Source organism: Oncorhynchus mykiss, chromosome 22, assembly GCF_013265735.2.
Source record: "Oncorhynchus mykiss isolate Arlee chromosome 22, USDA_OmykA_1.1, whole genome shotgun sequence".
Lineage (NCBI taxonomy): Eukaryota > Metazoa > Chordata > Actinopteri > Salmoniformes > Salmonidae > Oncorhynchus > Oncorhynchus mykiss.
In genome coordinates this window covers 18,094,507-18,111,197 of record NC_048586.1, presented here as the reverse complement: position 1 = coordinate 18,111,197, position 16,691 = coordinate 18,094,507, and the positions used below count along the sequence as shown (strand labels likewise).

General features: G+C 42.5%; 2 protein-coding genes across 5 annotated transcripts in view; one reads left to right on the top strand and one right to left on the bottom strand.

Annotated features, from left to right (window-relative positions):
- The window catches only part of kalrna (kalirin RhoGEF kinase a), a 284,612-nt gene extending 274,933 nt beyond the window's left edge, over positions 1–9,679 (bottom strand). For 3 of the 4 annotated variants that reach the window (XM_036958909.1, XM_036958910.1, XM_036958911.1), the window contains exon 1: positions 8,989–9,679. In XM_036958909.1, the coding sequence (XP_036814804.1) occupies positions 8,989–9,055 (67 nt within the window). In that variant the 5' untranslated portion in view covers positions 9,056–9,679. The remainder of the gene's footprint in view (positions 1–8,988) is intronic. The other variant, XR_005038797.1, reaches the window with a different exon arrangement.
- Positions 9,680–10,478: 799 nt separating this feature from the next.
- LOC110502115 (ropporin-1-like) lies at positions 10,479–12,393 on the top strand. Its single transcript, XM_036959577.1, has 6 exons — positions 10,479–10,531; positions 11,062–11,238; positions 11,363–11,465; positions 11,597–11,758; positions 11,976–12,157; positions 12,253–12,393. The coding sequence occupies exons 2-6, from the start codon at positions 11,093–11,095 to the stop codon at positions 12,326–12,328; spliced, it is 669 nt and encodes a 222-aa protein (XP_036815472.1). The 5' UTR covers positions 10,479–10,531; positions 11,062–11,092; the 3' UTR covers positions 12,329–12,393.
- The last annotated feature ends 4,298 nt before the right edge of the window (positions 12,394–16,691 follow it).

The following is a 16,691-nucleotide window of genomic DNA, read 5'->3' as shown; positions in this document are numbered from 1 at the left end:
ATCATTGTATGATTTTTTGTGTGCAAATGAACTCAAGCTTACAGACAATGTCAAATGTGATATAGCGAAGCACCTGAGTGAGTTGGGTGCGCAATCACGCAGGTACTTCCCCTAAACGGATGACAAACAACTGGATTCGTTATCCCTTTCATGCCCTGCCTCCAGTCCACTTACCGATATCTAAACAAGAGAGCCTCATCAAAATTGCAACAAGCGGTTCTGTGAAAATTGAATTTAATCAGAAGCCACTGACAGATTTCTGGATTAGGCTGCGCTCAGAGTATCCTGCCTTGGCAAATCGCACTGTTAAGACACCCTTTGCAACCACGTACCTATGTGAGAGTGGATTCTCGGCCCTCACTAGCATGAACACTAAATACAGGCACAGACTGTGAGTGGGAAATTATTTAAGACTGAGACTCTGGGCCTCCCGGGTGGCGCAGTGGCTAAGGGCGCTGTACTGCAGCGTCAGCTGCACCACCAGAGACTCTGGGTTCGCCCGGGAGGTCCATGGGGCGACGCACAATTGGCCTAGCGTCGTCCGGGTTAGGGAGGGTCTGGCCGGTAGGGAAATCTTTGTCTCATTGCGCATGAGCGACTCCTGTGGCGGGCCGGGCGCAGTGCGCACTAACCAAGGTTGCCAGGTGCACGGTGTTTCCTCCAACACATTGGTGCGGCTGGCTTCCGGGTTGGATGGCTCTGTGTTAAGAAGCAGTGCGGCTTGGTTGGGTTGTGTATCGGAGGACGCATGACTTTCAACCTTCGTCTCTCCCGAGCCCGTACGGGAGTTGTAGCGATGAGACAAGATAGTAGCTACTAAACAATGGGATACCACGAAATTGGGGAGAAAAAAGGGGTAAAATTTTGAAAAAAAAAGACTGAGACTCTCTCCAATACAACCCAACATTGCAGCGTCATGTGCATCCTTTCAAGCACATCCTTATCATTAACCTGTGGTGAGTTATTCACAATTGTCGATGAACAAATAAGGTTTTATGATGGCTAAATAAATAGCAAAATGATAGGTTATCTGTGCCCTGGTCCTATAAGAGCTCTTTGTCACTTCCCACGAGCCGGGTTGTTACAAAAACTCACACTCATTCTTATGTTTAATAAATGTATTGTATAGTGTGTGTGGCAGGCTTACAATGATGGCAAAAAACAACATTTGAAAAACAACATCTGGTGCTGGAAGGGGTACGCAGCTGGAGGTTGAATGTTTGACGGGGTACGGGACTATAAAAAGTTTGTGAACCACTGATCTACATTATCAGTCTCTGTGTGTAAAATAAAAAGTGGTTAATGTGAACTTAACTTACAGCTAAAAAATGTAAATAAATAAATTCAATGTTATTTGTTGCCTAGACTTTACTGCATATGACACTCAAGTCTTGAGAAAAAAACAATACACTGATATTGCAGTTAGCCATAACCACCTTTATAACAGAATGCTTGTGACCACACACATCTAAATATTGCTCTTGGGAAAAAAACATCTTAAAGTACAAATAGAATGAAACAAACAGCAATTATATTTTTGCTCTATTATAGTGGCCACTATAGTAGACTTCAATCAAGTGCACAAGGCTACATGTGTGCAAAAATAACGTTACATGAGTAAAACATGTAATAACACCCGCTCACTCACACACAAGTGTCACTGTCAAGTTCAACAGAACAAAAGCAATATCTTTGGGCTACACAGCACATTATTACCTTGTACACTTTCTGCCTTTGTACGCATAATTGATCTCTTTCAGGCATAGAGTACACCTGGCATACCCCTTTTTATCCACTGTATTGAAAAAGTGAGAAAGAGGGAGAGTGTGTGGTGTTCCTTTCAACTCTATAGTGGCATCCAGCATAAGCCAGGCCCAGCTCCAGCTACACTTGATCCCTGAATCCACAAGCAATGCCTCATTTTCACCTAATTCTTTCATTCTGAAAATTAACCACAGACTGTAGAAGGAAAACATTAGTTCACAGATAGTAGTTAGTTTGTTAGCTAGTTTCTCACAGATTGCCGGGGTCCAGTAAGCAACTAACGCTTTATAACTTGAGGAACGGCAAGGAGTCCTATACGCTACCAGTTAATACTATAGTGAATTGGTTAGGGTTACTAATGTTAGCTCATCTGATGTTGTAGCATTAGCTAGCTATCGTTAGCGGTCTGACTTTATTAGCCAGCTAATTTTCACACCATAAACTCAATTATTTGATCAGTTAAGTTGGCTAATGTTGCCCAACATTTCTCTGGCTAGCTAACAGAGAATTCGATCCAGCTAGCAAGACACTTAACAATTCCAAACAATACTTGTTCCTCCACACTTTCTCCCTCACCTCAAACTTTCATTCAGGGGATGTGCTGCTTATCGTTCAGGGGATGTGCTGCTGTAACTGGCAAACTGCCATTCCACTCTCCGCTGTCTTTCCAGAGCGCACGCTGATGCTGTAACTAGCAAATTGGTTGTCTCTTCTCTCTTCAGTCGCGTGCTGCATTCTGTTGTTATGTGAACAATTGGCTGAGCCTTGGATACAGCCAGGATTGCTCCAAACGCACATCCCTCGTTCGCTTACAGCCAGTAGTATGTCCCCTCTCCCAAACTTTTCTCATCGGATCTACACGAATCACGTAGGTCACCTATTTTGGATTCAAAATGCAGAATTTCGCCAAAAGGTGACTAGTTTGCATCCCTGAATCTATAAAACTTTTATAAAATACCTGAACATAGCATCTCTACCTTGCACAAATACAGCAATGTTTGTCACACTCACTTGCTCAGCAAACTGCAGACTGGAACGATGTTGCAAATTCGCTAGGAAGAGTGCAAGCTCAAACCAGACAGACACATTTCTCAAATTGATGTATTAAACGATTGGCGGTCGATTTAAAAAAAAATTCACGGCCATTCTGTCACAGGTTCCGTTTATGTGATGTTCCCTTGGGTTACCGCTGGAGGGCACCCTTGCCTTGTGTTCTAGTTTCCAGGTTACCCTAATTATTACTTATTGGTTTCACCTGGTTTTGATTACTTTCTTTGTTCACCTGGTTGCCTTGCTAATTAGGTTCCTCTGTTGCTTGTATCTGTGCTTAGGTCTTATGTTTAGTTGACTCTTGTGCTGTTGCCTTGTTTTTGTCAAGACTTTAAGTAAAGAGGTGAATTTACCTTTACCTCTGCTTGCTGTGTTTCTCTGTGACTTGGTTCAAGTTCGTACAAAGATCACCGCAACACATTGGTTTTCCATAATTGTCAGTATAGGATTAGAAAATGACCAGTCCCCTTACCTACCCCTCTTAAAAACAGCACTATTTAGGCCTATCACATCATGCTAAAATCTGATGGCTACAGCTGGCAACTATTTGGTTGTAATCCCGAAGCTTTTTTCAAGCTTACCCTATCAGGTATGCTTTCCATCTTCAATCTCAGAGGCCTCGCTATATTTCCCATCTAGAGTTTACAAAATGATTGAGAGTTCATGGACAGGAGGGGGGAAATAAAGGAATAGGCCTATCCACTTGAGTGGATATAAAATATATTAAACTAGGCGGCAAAGATGGGGTGAGCAGGTGGTCTAAGCTGGTTGCCATGGCTACATCGCAAATAGAACCCTATTCCTGATTAGGGATGTGACAAATGCAAAAAATACATATTAGCGTTTAAAAACAGCCATTTTTTTCATTGTTTATTTAAATGATACATGAATTCACAATGTAGATATGGTTCTGCATATGACAGCTAGGGAGCAATGCAGTTCCATCTACCGAAGTCATGGCTATCAGACAGAGCTCACCTTACTGCTGTCCCCCAACCCCAGACATTGGGGCGGCCGGTAGCCTAGTGGTTAGAGCGTTGAGCCATTAACCGAAAGGTTGCTGGATCGAATCCCCGAGCTGACAAATCTGTTGTTCTGCCCCAAGGCAGTTGTTCCCCGGTAGGCTGTCATTGTAAATAAGAATTTGTTCAATTTAAAAAAATGAAAAACCATTGACATCAACACTGTGATTTTTGAAACTCCGCCCCTTCTTTCTTGTGAAGAGCTGCTGCCAGCAATGGTTTGGATCTCAGCATTTCTCCCTTTCAAATGGTGAAGCATTACACTTGTACTGCCACTGTAGCTCAATTCCAGCTCACAAAGGTTGCACCTTTTCATTTAAACTTCTCAAAGTATTGCCTTACAGGACTTCGCTGCTGTCGCCTCCCTGCCTCAGTCTTTGCCATTGTTACAACTGTTAATGCGGAGCACTTTGTATCTGTGGCTAGGGTTGCAAAATTTGGGGAACTTTCCCTTGTTTGCCCGAAATCCCAGTTGACGATTTCTAGAATCAGGAGAGAATAAGCAGAGAATCCAGAATCCGCCAACCAGGATTTCTGGAAAACAAGGGAATATAATTGAACATTTTGCAACCCTATCTGTGGCAAATAATTTGAAAGACACATATCTCCTACAAAGTTACAGCATTATTGCATTAGGTATTTGTTTACTTGTTTGTGTACTCTAAAAGTGTAATAAACCTTTTATAAAATCCCATAACCATACATATCTAGATTAGCCTGTAGATTAATTCATTCAACACAAATGTAGCGATATTACAGCACCAATTATGTTGAGATTTGTTAAGGATTAGTCAGTCTTGTAAATTCCCAGCAGAAATGGATAATAGTCTCTGTGACCGTGAGATGTAACACTTCACTGTCGTCATCATCACAGGTTTTATTAGACATACTGAAACGACAAGACTGAAATGACTGCTGCAATGACTGGTTAAAATTGTGCAGCAGCACATGTATTAAATATGACAAGGAAATATTATGCAGGAAAACAAAAATGAAAGCCTCTAAAACCAGCCACTCCTGATAAACAATCAGGCAGAAGAAAACGTCAACTACTGTTATGTCTTTAGAGACTCTTTATCAGACAGAATAAACACAGATGCTGTCCTTAGGGAACTGCTTCGACTACTTTGTCAATTTCTCTAAAAGCCTTTATATTCCAGCAGCAGCGATCTGCTAATAAGGTCTCCCTCCGTTACCCTCTCAGGCTAACCAACCAGACCGCCCTCAACAACACACATGCAGCATATGGTTCGACATGAGCAGTGACGAGCCTGCTGCTTTTATGAGTGGGGGACATCCCTCTTTCTGCCTATCCCTCCTCCACGTCAGATCATGACTCAATAATCCTCACAAATCTTCTCTCACTCTCTCTATTATCCTAGTGGTTTACGTTGGCCAATTAGCCATCTGCCACCCTGGTGGCGCGGTGCAGTATAGACTGAGCCTGGTGCTTCTGGCTGGCCGCCCGAGGGGAGAGGGGACGGGGAGAGAGGGTTCAGTATACACCCATTGTTCCGGCTGACAGTGGGGGCATCGGAGACCACCCCCCCCCCCCCCCCCGCTAGTCTACCCATGAAGCATAGCCACCATTAACTACTGGGGCCAGGCCAGTCAGTCAGTCAGTGTGGTACCACTACCAGGAGGAGGGGGTTGCCCGGCGATGAAGTACCCAGGCCAGGGCTAGTCACGGTGGGGTGGAACCTGCCTGTCTGTCGGTCTGCCTCTCAGACTGCAGGGACACCATGACTCCATTCAGTTAGCGGTGTTTCATTCCCTTTCACAGATTCTCTTTCCTGTGCCAAGATCACAACACCCTGGCCTGCATTGTTTATGTTTGGTCAGAGCAGATGTGCCGTTTTGTAAGTAGGTCTATACTGTCTCAATTGTCAATGCATGACCTGGCAAAATAGGCACTGCACTGAGGTAGACATTAAATTACCATTGTAACAATCATGTAATAATGATCTGTTACTTTTAATTGTATGGGCCTATTACCAAGGGGGAAATGAAGTGAAAACATAACAAAGCAAAGCGAGCCGTGTGAATTAACGTAAATATTTGCCCTGACACTGGGGAGCCAACTACACCGAGGTGTTTTTATGTGATGTTTTACGTGCATGTGATGCGCCACACATGAATCAGGTGACTGAATGCACTCATCTGCAGTGCCATGACATTACCCAACAAAGTGGAGCTATCCAAATCAAATCAAATGTTATTGGTCACATACACATATGTAGCAGATGTTATTGCAGGTGTAGCGAAATGCTTGTGTTCCTAGCTCCAACAGTGCAGTAGTATCTAACAATTCACAACAATACACACAAATCTAAAAGTAAAATAATGGAATTAAGAAATGTATAAGTATTAGATTGAGCAATGGCAGAGTGGCATTGACTAAAACACAGTAGAATAGAATATAGTATATACATATGAGATGAGTAAAGCAGTACGTAAACATTATTAAAGTGACTAGTGTTCCATTATTAAGGTGGCCAGTGATTCCAAGTCTATGTATACAGGACAGCAGCCTCTAAGGTGCAGGGCGGCATAACGGTCAACCTTAGCTTTTAAATTAAGTGAAAAAGCATCGCCCCTCACCAAACTCAGCTCAGATAATAAGCATCAGAACCTAAGCCTAACCATCCAATCCAGGCAGCCTTTGTGTCATTGAGAGCATCCCAAATGGCAGCATATTCCCTACATAGGTAGTGCACTATATAGGGAATCGGGTGCCATTTGGGACGCAAGCACTGGCTCCCTGAGGGAGCAGGTCCTATATCACACGGTGAAGTGGAAAATGAAAAAGGTCCTGGGGGCACCAGGGTCAACCAGCTGCCCTAGCAGATTTGAGCAAGCTGTGTGACTACACACACACACACACTACACCCCACTCTCATATTTAGCACCAACACACTGGCTAGGGCTTTTAATAATGAATAGAGCTAACCCTCTACAACGCCCAATAGCCACTAAGGAACTGTCTAAATATAATTTGGGTTTTATAACACAAATACAAAATGTAGGTCTAGTTGTGTTATCAATTCATTTGGTTAATAAGCCTACTTCATATTCACAATGTCAGGAAGGTCCAATCAGCTAAAGTAGCCCCTTTCAACCCAGCTGCTCTGGGGGGGGTTTTCCTCAGCTTGACTTATTTCTGGCAGACTGAAATGCTAAAGCAAATCAAATACTAATCCACGAGTTTGCCTCTGTCAATCTTCAGAAATTATTATCCGGACTGATGATGGCCCTCGCTCTGCTAGGGAACTACTTAAAAGCCAAGAGCAGCAGCCAAAATTACCCAGCAAAGTGATTGCCATGGCTACCAATTACATATAATCAAAAAGGCAGACGGAGGGAGAAATACAGTTCTACACAGCCCTCTGATTACTTTGTGAGCCTGAAGAGGAAAAGACCTATGTCATGTACACAAGAAAATGCTTCGACTCGGAATCCACTTTACAAAGAGGGGCGAATTAAAGTTCGCATTCGAGGTTAATCTACCTCTAAGCTCCGAATAAGCAGGCCTGGAGTCTCCTGTGAGGCCCGGGACATAAACCCACTTCAAGTGCTCTTTCAGCCGGCCGTTGTGAATGGATTACTACTCATTCAGCCACATAATGTCTTTCTCTCGCACGGTAAACACCCACTCCTGGTTGGTGCTGTGGTTGAGTGGGAATGGGCAAGGGGCCTTTCATGGTTTATGGTCTCTCCCCCTGCCTGCCTGGCCCCCAGGGTAGGGCCTGCCATGTTGTATCAATACAACTATCAATGATAGATCGTAGATGGAGAAACAGGAGCAGATGTCCTCTTTTGGTCTTCACTGTACCACCACAGCAAAGTCATATTCCTCGCCAGTGGCTTTTACAGATCTCGCCATCTGGGAGTCATTTCAATTCCATCTTGGTGTAGAAGAAGAAAAAGCCAGCGCTGCTCTAGTGTGGTTCTGCAGACCTTGACACCAAAGGCAGAATGTATCTGGGCCCGGGGCGCCACTTTTCCCCCAGCTTGTGTTTTGTCCCACTTCCTGGTTCTTATCTGCTCTCCACCTACAGTGAAGGATGCCTGATAGATTATGCTCCAGTTACAATGAGGATGCTTTGCATAAAAACAGTAAGAGCCTTTCCAGTATGACCTCCCTCTGAGGAAAGAGGAAGGGAGCTCCTACTCTCATTCTAACTGACTTACAAAAAAGGAGGGAACACAGTCAGACAGCCACAACTAAAAGAATATGGCACCCTATTCCCTTTATAGTGCACTACTTCACCCTATTCCACTACCTTTGACCAGTGTATTCCCCTATGTGCACTACATTTGACCAAAGCCAAGGCCCTGGAAAAACTTTGTGCATTATTTAGGGAATAGGGTACCATTTGGGATGTAGACCTACTCTTTTGCCCGGCCCTAATAACCGCTTATCCCACTAATTAAGCTGTAAATGGAGATACATATCTACTTCGTAGTGGGTGCGTGGCGGCAGAACTGTGTGTGATTCCCATGCACTAGACTAGAGTGAGATGGAGAGGCAGGGTGTGTCCCCCCCTTCTCCAGTAGAGCAGGCAGAATGTGTGCGACACACACACATGGCAGACTGCTCAGGGATACACATTGTGTAGAGGCACTAAACATGAGCAGTGTCAGACGGCTGGGGTTGTCCCTGAGAAACTGCCTTTCCACTGTGATGGGAGTCCCCCACTGACGGATACAGGCACCCATTAAGCAGTCCAGGGTGTGTATACTCTACTTTATGAAAGGCATAATATCATCTTCACTTCCCCTGATGCCAAGTGTTTACTAACACATACTGTATCTGTGTGTGTGTGTGTGTGTGTGTGTGTGTGTGTGTGTGTGTGTGTGTATAAGTCATTAGTTCACGGTCCTGCAATAAGAGTCTCAATACAGCCTAATTGAACATTCATATACAAAGTATGACATAATTTTACAGATTTCCTCAATTCAATGCTTACATAGTGTAAATGAATACCAATGACTGTGAAAGCCGAGGAACTCACAGAAACCTAGTGTGGCTATGAATGAGATGGATTTGCCATAGGTTCAACACAATAGCCTACCCCAAACAACACTGGATGTCTCAAAACGTTTCACTTCACAGAGGGAAATGGTTTCAAATACTGTACTTTCATCCTACCGGTTTTGAAAAACGCATCCGTATCGGAATCATTTGGACCCTCCTCGGCTCCTTCAGCTGAATTCATGTTTTCTCCTTGAGGATGTCAGAGACAATGTAGCGCAAAATATATCCAGTGATTACTATAACCAAATCAGTGCACGAGCTTCTTCATGTTCTTGAGTTCTTTGTCACAGCTGTTCGCTTTTCAGTCGTAGGTTCCCGTCCTTGTTACAAGCTCCAAGGAGCAGGGCTGTATTTTGCGCTCTATTGTTTAAAACTCTACCTCCTCCTCTCGCAGCCCCGGCGCCACAAAAGGAAGCCAAGGCGCGTGTGACACAATTGGAGATACCGTAAGATTGCAAATGGGTTGTTCTACTGGCAAAACAACGGATGTATTATAAACGCCACACGTCTTGAGTATAATACAGCCGGAGCAGATGTAGCCTACAAAGACAAGGCATCAGCATGTGGTTGCATTAGAACGGTTTCTTGGCAGTTAATTCTAGTGATGTCACGAAATCTGCATAATGGTACTGGTCTGGCTATATAAAAAAAAGCATCAACATGATTTTACGTTTTCAGGAAAAAAAACGCATAATAGCAGGCTAATATCCGTATATTCCAACAAATTAATTGTATTCTTATTGATTGTAAAATCCACTAATCGCGCAGATACAAGCAGTATCATCAGGGGTGTATTCCTAACAATAGCTCAGAATCGGACCCCTCCGCACCCTCCTCCGCCCCTAAACACACGCCCCCTAAACAAACCCCTTTCCCTAAACAGGTAATTGCTGGTGAGTAAAGTGCTCGCTGTAGAAAAAGTTTACACAAGAAACCATGTAATTAAATATAACTACTTTCTACAAACCTATGTTTTTCTAGCGGGGGGGGGGGGGGGGGCAATCACAAAATTAAAAATCACCCTGCTAAGGATCATGACTAGAAAAAAACGATTTGTTAATCGATTGGCCAACCCCTCTCGCTCCCTTCGTCCCATGAGTTAACAAGACAACGTCCTGCTATTCAAATGCACCATTATTGGTCCCGCTGATGCCCTCTATCGAGAGATATGTCATAATAGGCTTAATTAGGAGGAATTTCGATATGGGAGCACATGGGAACAATCCCAAAAGTAATTCTATGACATTTAATAGCCTGATTCTTGTCAGCAGTTTCCGGTGGATTTGAATGAAGTATTTGTGTAGCTTTCCCCAAACATGAAAGAAGATGAAAGTTAAGGTTCGCTGTTGATATTTCATTAGGCTTTTTTAAATCATAAATGGATCGCATTCAATGTGGCACTGTGATCACGCTGTTGTCTGTCTGCTCGATAGAAAGCTAAACATTACCCTCTAGTGGTAGACTGGTGTTTTCTGTTGACCACCAACAACGTGAGACAGCGCAATTAAACCTAAACATCACAAGAACGTCACGCTAGTGGCGTTACTTGGCTACCTACCTGGTATTCGTTTAAAAATAAACATATTAAACAGAAACGGAGAGGAGTAGGCTATACTAAATGTGTTTTCTTTCTTGGGATAGAGCTAAAAGAGTTTAAGTAAGTTTTTTTTTTAAATCTTATTTATTATTTATGTTGGAATTCATACCTATGTTAAAAAAAACATGCCTGTGCTCATTGGCAGAAAAACACGTTGGATTGTTACCACTAAAGCTAATGGTTAGTCCTGAAGAAAAAAAAATGAAGAAAAAAAATGGGGCTTAATGTTACATTTTCTATCAAGGCAAACTTGAAAAACAGTGGGATGAACTTCTTGATAAAAAAAAATAACCACTTGATTTACTTGGCATTTCGATAGAAATATGTAAAAACAGCATGACAAACCAATTCATCCGGGCATCAGGATTTGAATGGTGACATGGGGGCTCGAAAATCACTATTAGGGTCCAACAATCAAAAACATGAAACATAATTAAATTAAATAACAGCCTAATGAAATGATATAGGGGTGTGAACATAAATTATAAGAATAATGAAAAAAAAAACGGAAAAAGTTAGCTATGTAGCTAGTAGATGAAAAAACATTGATAAAATGCCTCTCTCTCGCTCTCTCGCTCTCTCTCTCTCAGAACACCTTTAGGACCCTTTGTGTTCCCAGACATGTCTAGGTCTAATTCAAGTGGAAGTGGATGCAGTCACACTGGAATGAGTGTTCATATTCCACAAGAGTTGCCAGACTTTTTGCTGCAGTTCACCAAAGATGCCATCAGAGCTCAGCCAGAGGATATTATTGAGTATTCCACTGCGTGAGTTCAAAAAACACTTGAAGGAGCAGATGCTTCTTTGCATTCCAGCATTTCACTGTATGCACCATATTTTATTGTAAACACACAGTGAGGTTTCAAAGCCCATACTATTTTGTTTGTGTAGGTACTTCACAGCTATGGTGAAAGGACAGCCTTTTTCAGTGAAGCCAAATCCTGAAACCAAACTGGAACTGACAAATGAGATATTGGGAATTCTACATTCCCAGGTATAATATCTCAGGTCTTTTCTTGATGTATGAATTGAGTACACTTGCAGTTAACAAATTGTCATGATGCCGAATCAAGCAACACAGGTTAGGCCAACTAACCTGGAGTCCTTTTAAAATCTATCTCCCAGTTATCTGAAAGGGAGACCGTTAGAAAGTTGGAGATTGGGCTCATATGGAAAAGTTTGAATATGCCAGAGAATACCTTGAACCACATCCTTTCAATGGGAAAGTTTGGTGAAGAAATTGAATGGAATAAATTCCTTGCTTCATGCTGCAGTTATCTTGGAAAGGTAAATCATATTTACTAAATATAAATGCATTCAACATGTAATTATTTTTATATCATTTCATTGTAGAATGTGCATCTCTCACATTACCAATGAAGTATGTCTCCCTTAAAAAAGAGGACTTCTGAGCTCAATGGGACTTCCTAGTTAAATAAAGGTTAAATAAAAAAAGTACACTATATTCATAAGAAAGTCAACCTCTTAGTCCATCTCTTGACAGAATGTCAAAGATGCCTTGACTCAGGCCTGCTACATAATGAACTGCGATTCCAACTGTAAGCCTCCAGATGCATGTGTGTCCTTTGAAACCTTCCGGTTTCTCTACACCTACCTGGCAGTTGGGAATGAGAACATCTCACAGTCGCAGATTGACAGAGTTCTCAGCTATCTGCAAAAGAGAGCGTGAGTGCAAAGCATTTATGACACCTCGATAGATAGGGTTTGAAGATGATAAATTATTATTTTATTTTCTCTGTATCCTGTTTGGTTTCTCACAGGATCTCGAACAACGGTGTGGTAAAAGTATCAGACTTCATCAACAATCGCAAATTGCGTCTGGATCCAACTAACTGATTCATCTTTACAGGCTGTCAATCAGGTCCCATTGTAGTGGAAATAAATATAATTATATTTAACTTAGACTCGAAGTAGTATTTTTTTCTGCTTTACATTGACTGCTAAAACATTTGATCTTACAAGTTTTCTTTTATATCGCTTTGGTACTATTTTTACAAGTATGTGGTAAATTTTCACAACTCTTAGTACAAAACTCCAAACTGGTCTCACTTGTAACGCAGCCAGTCTTTCAGTCAAAACCTGTCATTGTGCATTCACTTAGATTGTAAACATCTCTCACCACACAACCATTGATTTTGAAATCTAATGATAACATTGGTTTAATGATCAATCCACAATATAATGATATATTGTCAATTTAGTCGGTTTAACTGTCAGTTAATCCAATAGTAAATAATGCAAGATACGCGTTTCAGAACACTTAGACATGCTGAAAGGAATATTCTACATAATATCTATCCTATGTGTAATCAAAGGTGTGATCAATGAAGACATCCTCTAAAATAATTCATGCAAACAAAAGTGTTTCTCATATAACTGCAACATAGGTGCACTGTGTGTAATCAAATGTAACAAAAAATCAAATTAATGAAAATAACACAATGTTTTGCACGTACTCATTTGCATCAAGCCTGTCTTGAGCATTTGGCCATAAATTCTCATCCATATCACAATGAATGTCCTCATTGTTCATGCACCGCAGGAAAAACCTTTTGGCATAGCGAATCCAAGCTTGACATTGGCCTCATCCATGGCCAGAAAGAGGGTGGCATGCTCATGGGATGGTGATCGTACACGTTCCACCTTCATGCTGGGAAAAAAAATCCTCAAAAGGGTTGAGAAAAGGAGAGTATGGGGCAGGTATAGGGCCACAAATCGGGGATGGACCCGAAACCATGCCTTTATGGTGGATCCTGACATTGACAATGACATAGGTGACCCCTTGACCTTGACAGGCCTGCTCAATTTCATTTAGAAACACAATGGCCCAGGTCCTACCACCCCAACTTCAGAGATAGCTGCGCACATGGAGATGTTTCCCCCACTTAGTCCAGGCACTTGGACGGTCGCCCGTTGACCGATGAGTTTTGGCCAGGTTGAAGCACGCTTCATCAACAAAGATATACTTGTGACGGTTCACAGCAGCATCAAGCACCATCTCCTTCTAAAAATATATTTTGGTTAGTTATTTTTACAGTATAGTTCCAATATGATATTGTGAAGTAGTATGTGCATCTAATAGTAAAAGTAATACAGTATATAGTGTTGTACCTGAACATACTGTCACGCCCTGACCTTAGTATTCTTTGTTTTCTTTATTGTTTTGGTTAGGTCAGGGTGTGACATGGGTGATGTATGTGTTTTTGTACTGTCTAGGGGTTTTGTAGGTTTATGGGGTTGTTTACCATCTAGGTGTTTATGTATGTCTATGGTTGCCTAGATTGGTTCTCAATTAGAGGCAGCTGTTTATCGTTGTCTCTGATTGGGAACCATATTTAGGCAGCCATCTTCTTTGGGTGTTTCGTGGGTTATTGTCTATGTTAGATTCCTGTGTCTGCACTATATATATATATATTTTTTTTTAAATTTATTTATTTAACTTCACGTTTGTTTATGTGTTTCTTCGTCGTCATTAAAGTAACATGTATTCATATCACGCTGCGCCTTGGTCTCCTCCATTCAACGACCGTGACACATACTCTGCCCGCTGTTGTTTCACCTGATTGTTGTTTCTCTCAAAAGGCACCAGGTAAATGTGTTTCATAGATACCTGGTGCCTCTTCAAAAGGCGGGCGATTGAGCAGATCTGTCAAGGTCACTTGGTCTGAAGCAAAGTGATGAAATCTGTTGGTACTCTCAAAGATTAGTGCTTTGGTTCATCAGGCTTGCTTCCTAACTTTAGACCATAGCTTTATTTACCCATATCTCATTTAATGTAATATTGTCTGGGCCAGTACATATGCTTCCTACCTACACTCATTAATCATCATACAAAATAACCTCAGCTTTGTTTAAGAAACTCAATATCTTGTTTATGTATGACATTAATGTACTCCAATTCTGCACTTTCATCTACAAATACTCACACCACCCAGACAGTTACCTAAACCCTTCAATGGATTCTTCCAGGTTCAGTCTGACATCCATCAATGTACCATAAGACACTGTGATAACCTTCCCCCTCCCCACTGCCGCACCTCACATAGTCAATTCTCTATCAGATACAGAGGTACCATACTCAGGAATTCTTATCTTCACATTGCAAAAATATCATCATCCCTCAATAACTTCAAGTGAAGACATGGGGTCAGCTGGATGAACCAAACTACTCAGTAATCTCCTCCATATAGCCTATAGCCTAACTCTCACATGCACACACACATGTAAACAAATATGTGTGTATATATATATATATATATATATATATACACTGCTCAAAAAAATAAAGGGAACACTTAAACAACACAATGTAACTCCAAGTCAATCACACTTCTGTGAAATCAAACTGTCCACTTAGGAAGCAACACTGATTGACAATAAATGTCACATGCTGTTGTGCAAATGGAACAGACAACAGGTGGAAATTATAGGCAATTAGCAAGACACCCCCAATAAAGGAGTGGTTCTCTGCAGGTGATAACCACAGACCACTTCTCAGTTCCTATGCTTCCTGGCTGATGTTTTGGTCAATTTTGAATGCTGGCGGTGCTTTCACTCTAGTGGTAGCATGAGACGGAGTCTACAACCCACACAAGTGGCTCGGGTAGTGCAGCTCATCCAGGATGGCACATCAATGCGAGCTGTGGCAAGGTTTGCTGTGTCTGTCAGCGTAGTGTCCAGAGCATGGAGGTGCTACTAGGAGACAGGCCAGTACATCAGGAGACGTGGAGGAGGCCGTAGGAGGGCAACAACCCAGCAGCAGGACCGCTACCTCCGCATTTGTGCAAGGAGGAGCAGGAGGAGCACTGCCAGAGCCCTGCAAAATGACCTCAAGCAGGCAACAAATGTGCATGTGTCTGCTCAAACGGTCAGAAACAGACTCCATGAGGGTGGTATGAGGGCCCGACGTCCACAGGTGGGGGTTGTGCTTACAGCCCAACACCGTGCAGGACGTTTTTCATTTGCCAGAGACCACCAAGATTGGCAAATTCGCCACTGGCGCACTGTGCTCTTCACAGATGAAAGCAGGTTCACACTGAGCACGTGACAGAGTCTGGAGATGCCGTGGAGAATGTTCTGCTGCCTGCAACATCCTCCAGCATGACCGGTTTGGCGGTGGGTCAGTCATGGTGTGGGGTGGCATTTCTTTGGGGGGCCGCACAGCCCTCCATGTGCTCGTCAGAGGTAGCCTGACTGCCATTAGGTACCGAGATGAGATCCTCAGACCCCTTGTGAGACCATATGCTGGTGCGGTTGGCACTGGGTTCCTCCTAATGCAAGACAATGCTAGACCTCATGTGGCTGGAGTGTGTCAGCAGTTCCTGCAAGAGGAAGGCATTGATGCAGCCCGCCCGTTCCCCAGACCTGAATCCAATTGAGCACATCTGGGACATCATGTCTCGCTCCACCACAGACTGTCCAGGAGTTGGCAGATGCTTTACTCCAGGTCTGGGAGGAGATCCCTCAGGAGACCATCCGCCACATCATCAGGAGCATGCCCAGGCGTTGTAGGGACATCAGGCACGTGGAGGCCACACACACTACTGAGCCTCATTTTGACTTGTTTTAAGGACATTACATCAAAGTTGGATCAGCCTGTAGTGTGGTTTTCCACTTTAATTTTGAGTGTGACTCCAAATCCAGACCTCCATGGGTTGATAAATTTGATTTCCATTGATCATTTTTGCGTGATTTTTGTTGTCAGCACATTCAACTATGTACAGAAAAAAGTATTTAATAAGAATATTTAATTCATTCAGACTGGGATGTGTTATTTTAGTGTTCCCTTAATTTTTTTGAGCAGTGTATATTCTTTTTTAGTTTTTACGTGATTACTGATCAATTCGTTTATAATAAGCAGGTTTTATTATCTGTTTTATCAAACCGTTTAGATTTTTGTATTTTTTTGTGGTGTGGTTTTACTTTTTGTATAGACCCTTGGGCTTCCAAGCACACCTGCACACCGTTTTTTTAAATGTGTTTTTATCTGTGTTGTCTATCACTTGTTTTCTTTGGTGCAAATAAATAAAACAAAAAGGTAAACGGATGCCACATTGGCAAGGTGTCATCGTTCACCTCAATGGCCTGCTTAATTTCAGACAACCGTATGTAATTCCTGGCCCTCCCCATTTCCCCCACTGCCCCCTCCTGCTGGTCGATCAGCACACGACCACCACCATGGGGTCTTCTGTCAATTCTG

Bases quoted from the DNA above. Each gene is read 5' to 3' on its own strand.
- LOC110502115 (XM_036959577.1), top strand. From the start codon at position 11,093: ATGTCTAGGTCTAATTCAAGTGGAAGTGGATGCAGTCACACTGGAATG. The intron at 11,239-11,362 runs GTGAGTTCAAAA...TTGTTTGTGTAG, and splicing joins ATTATTGAGTATTCCACTGC to GTACTTCACAGCTATGGTGA. The intron at 12,158-12,252 runs GTGAGTGCAAAG...GGTTTCTCACAG, and splicing joins AGCTATCTGCAAAAGAGAGC to GATCTCGAACAACGGTGTGG.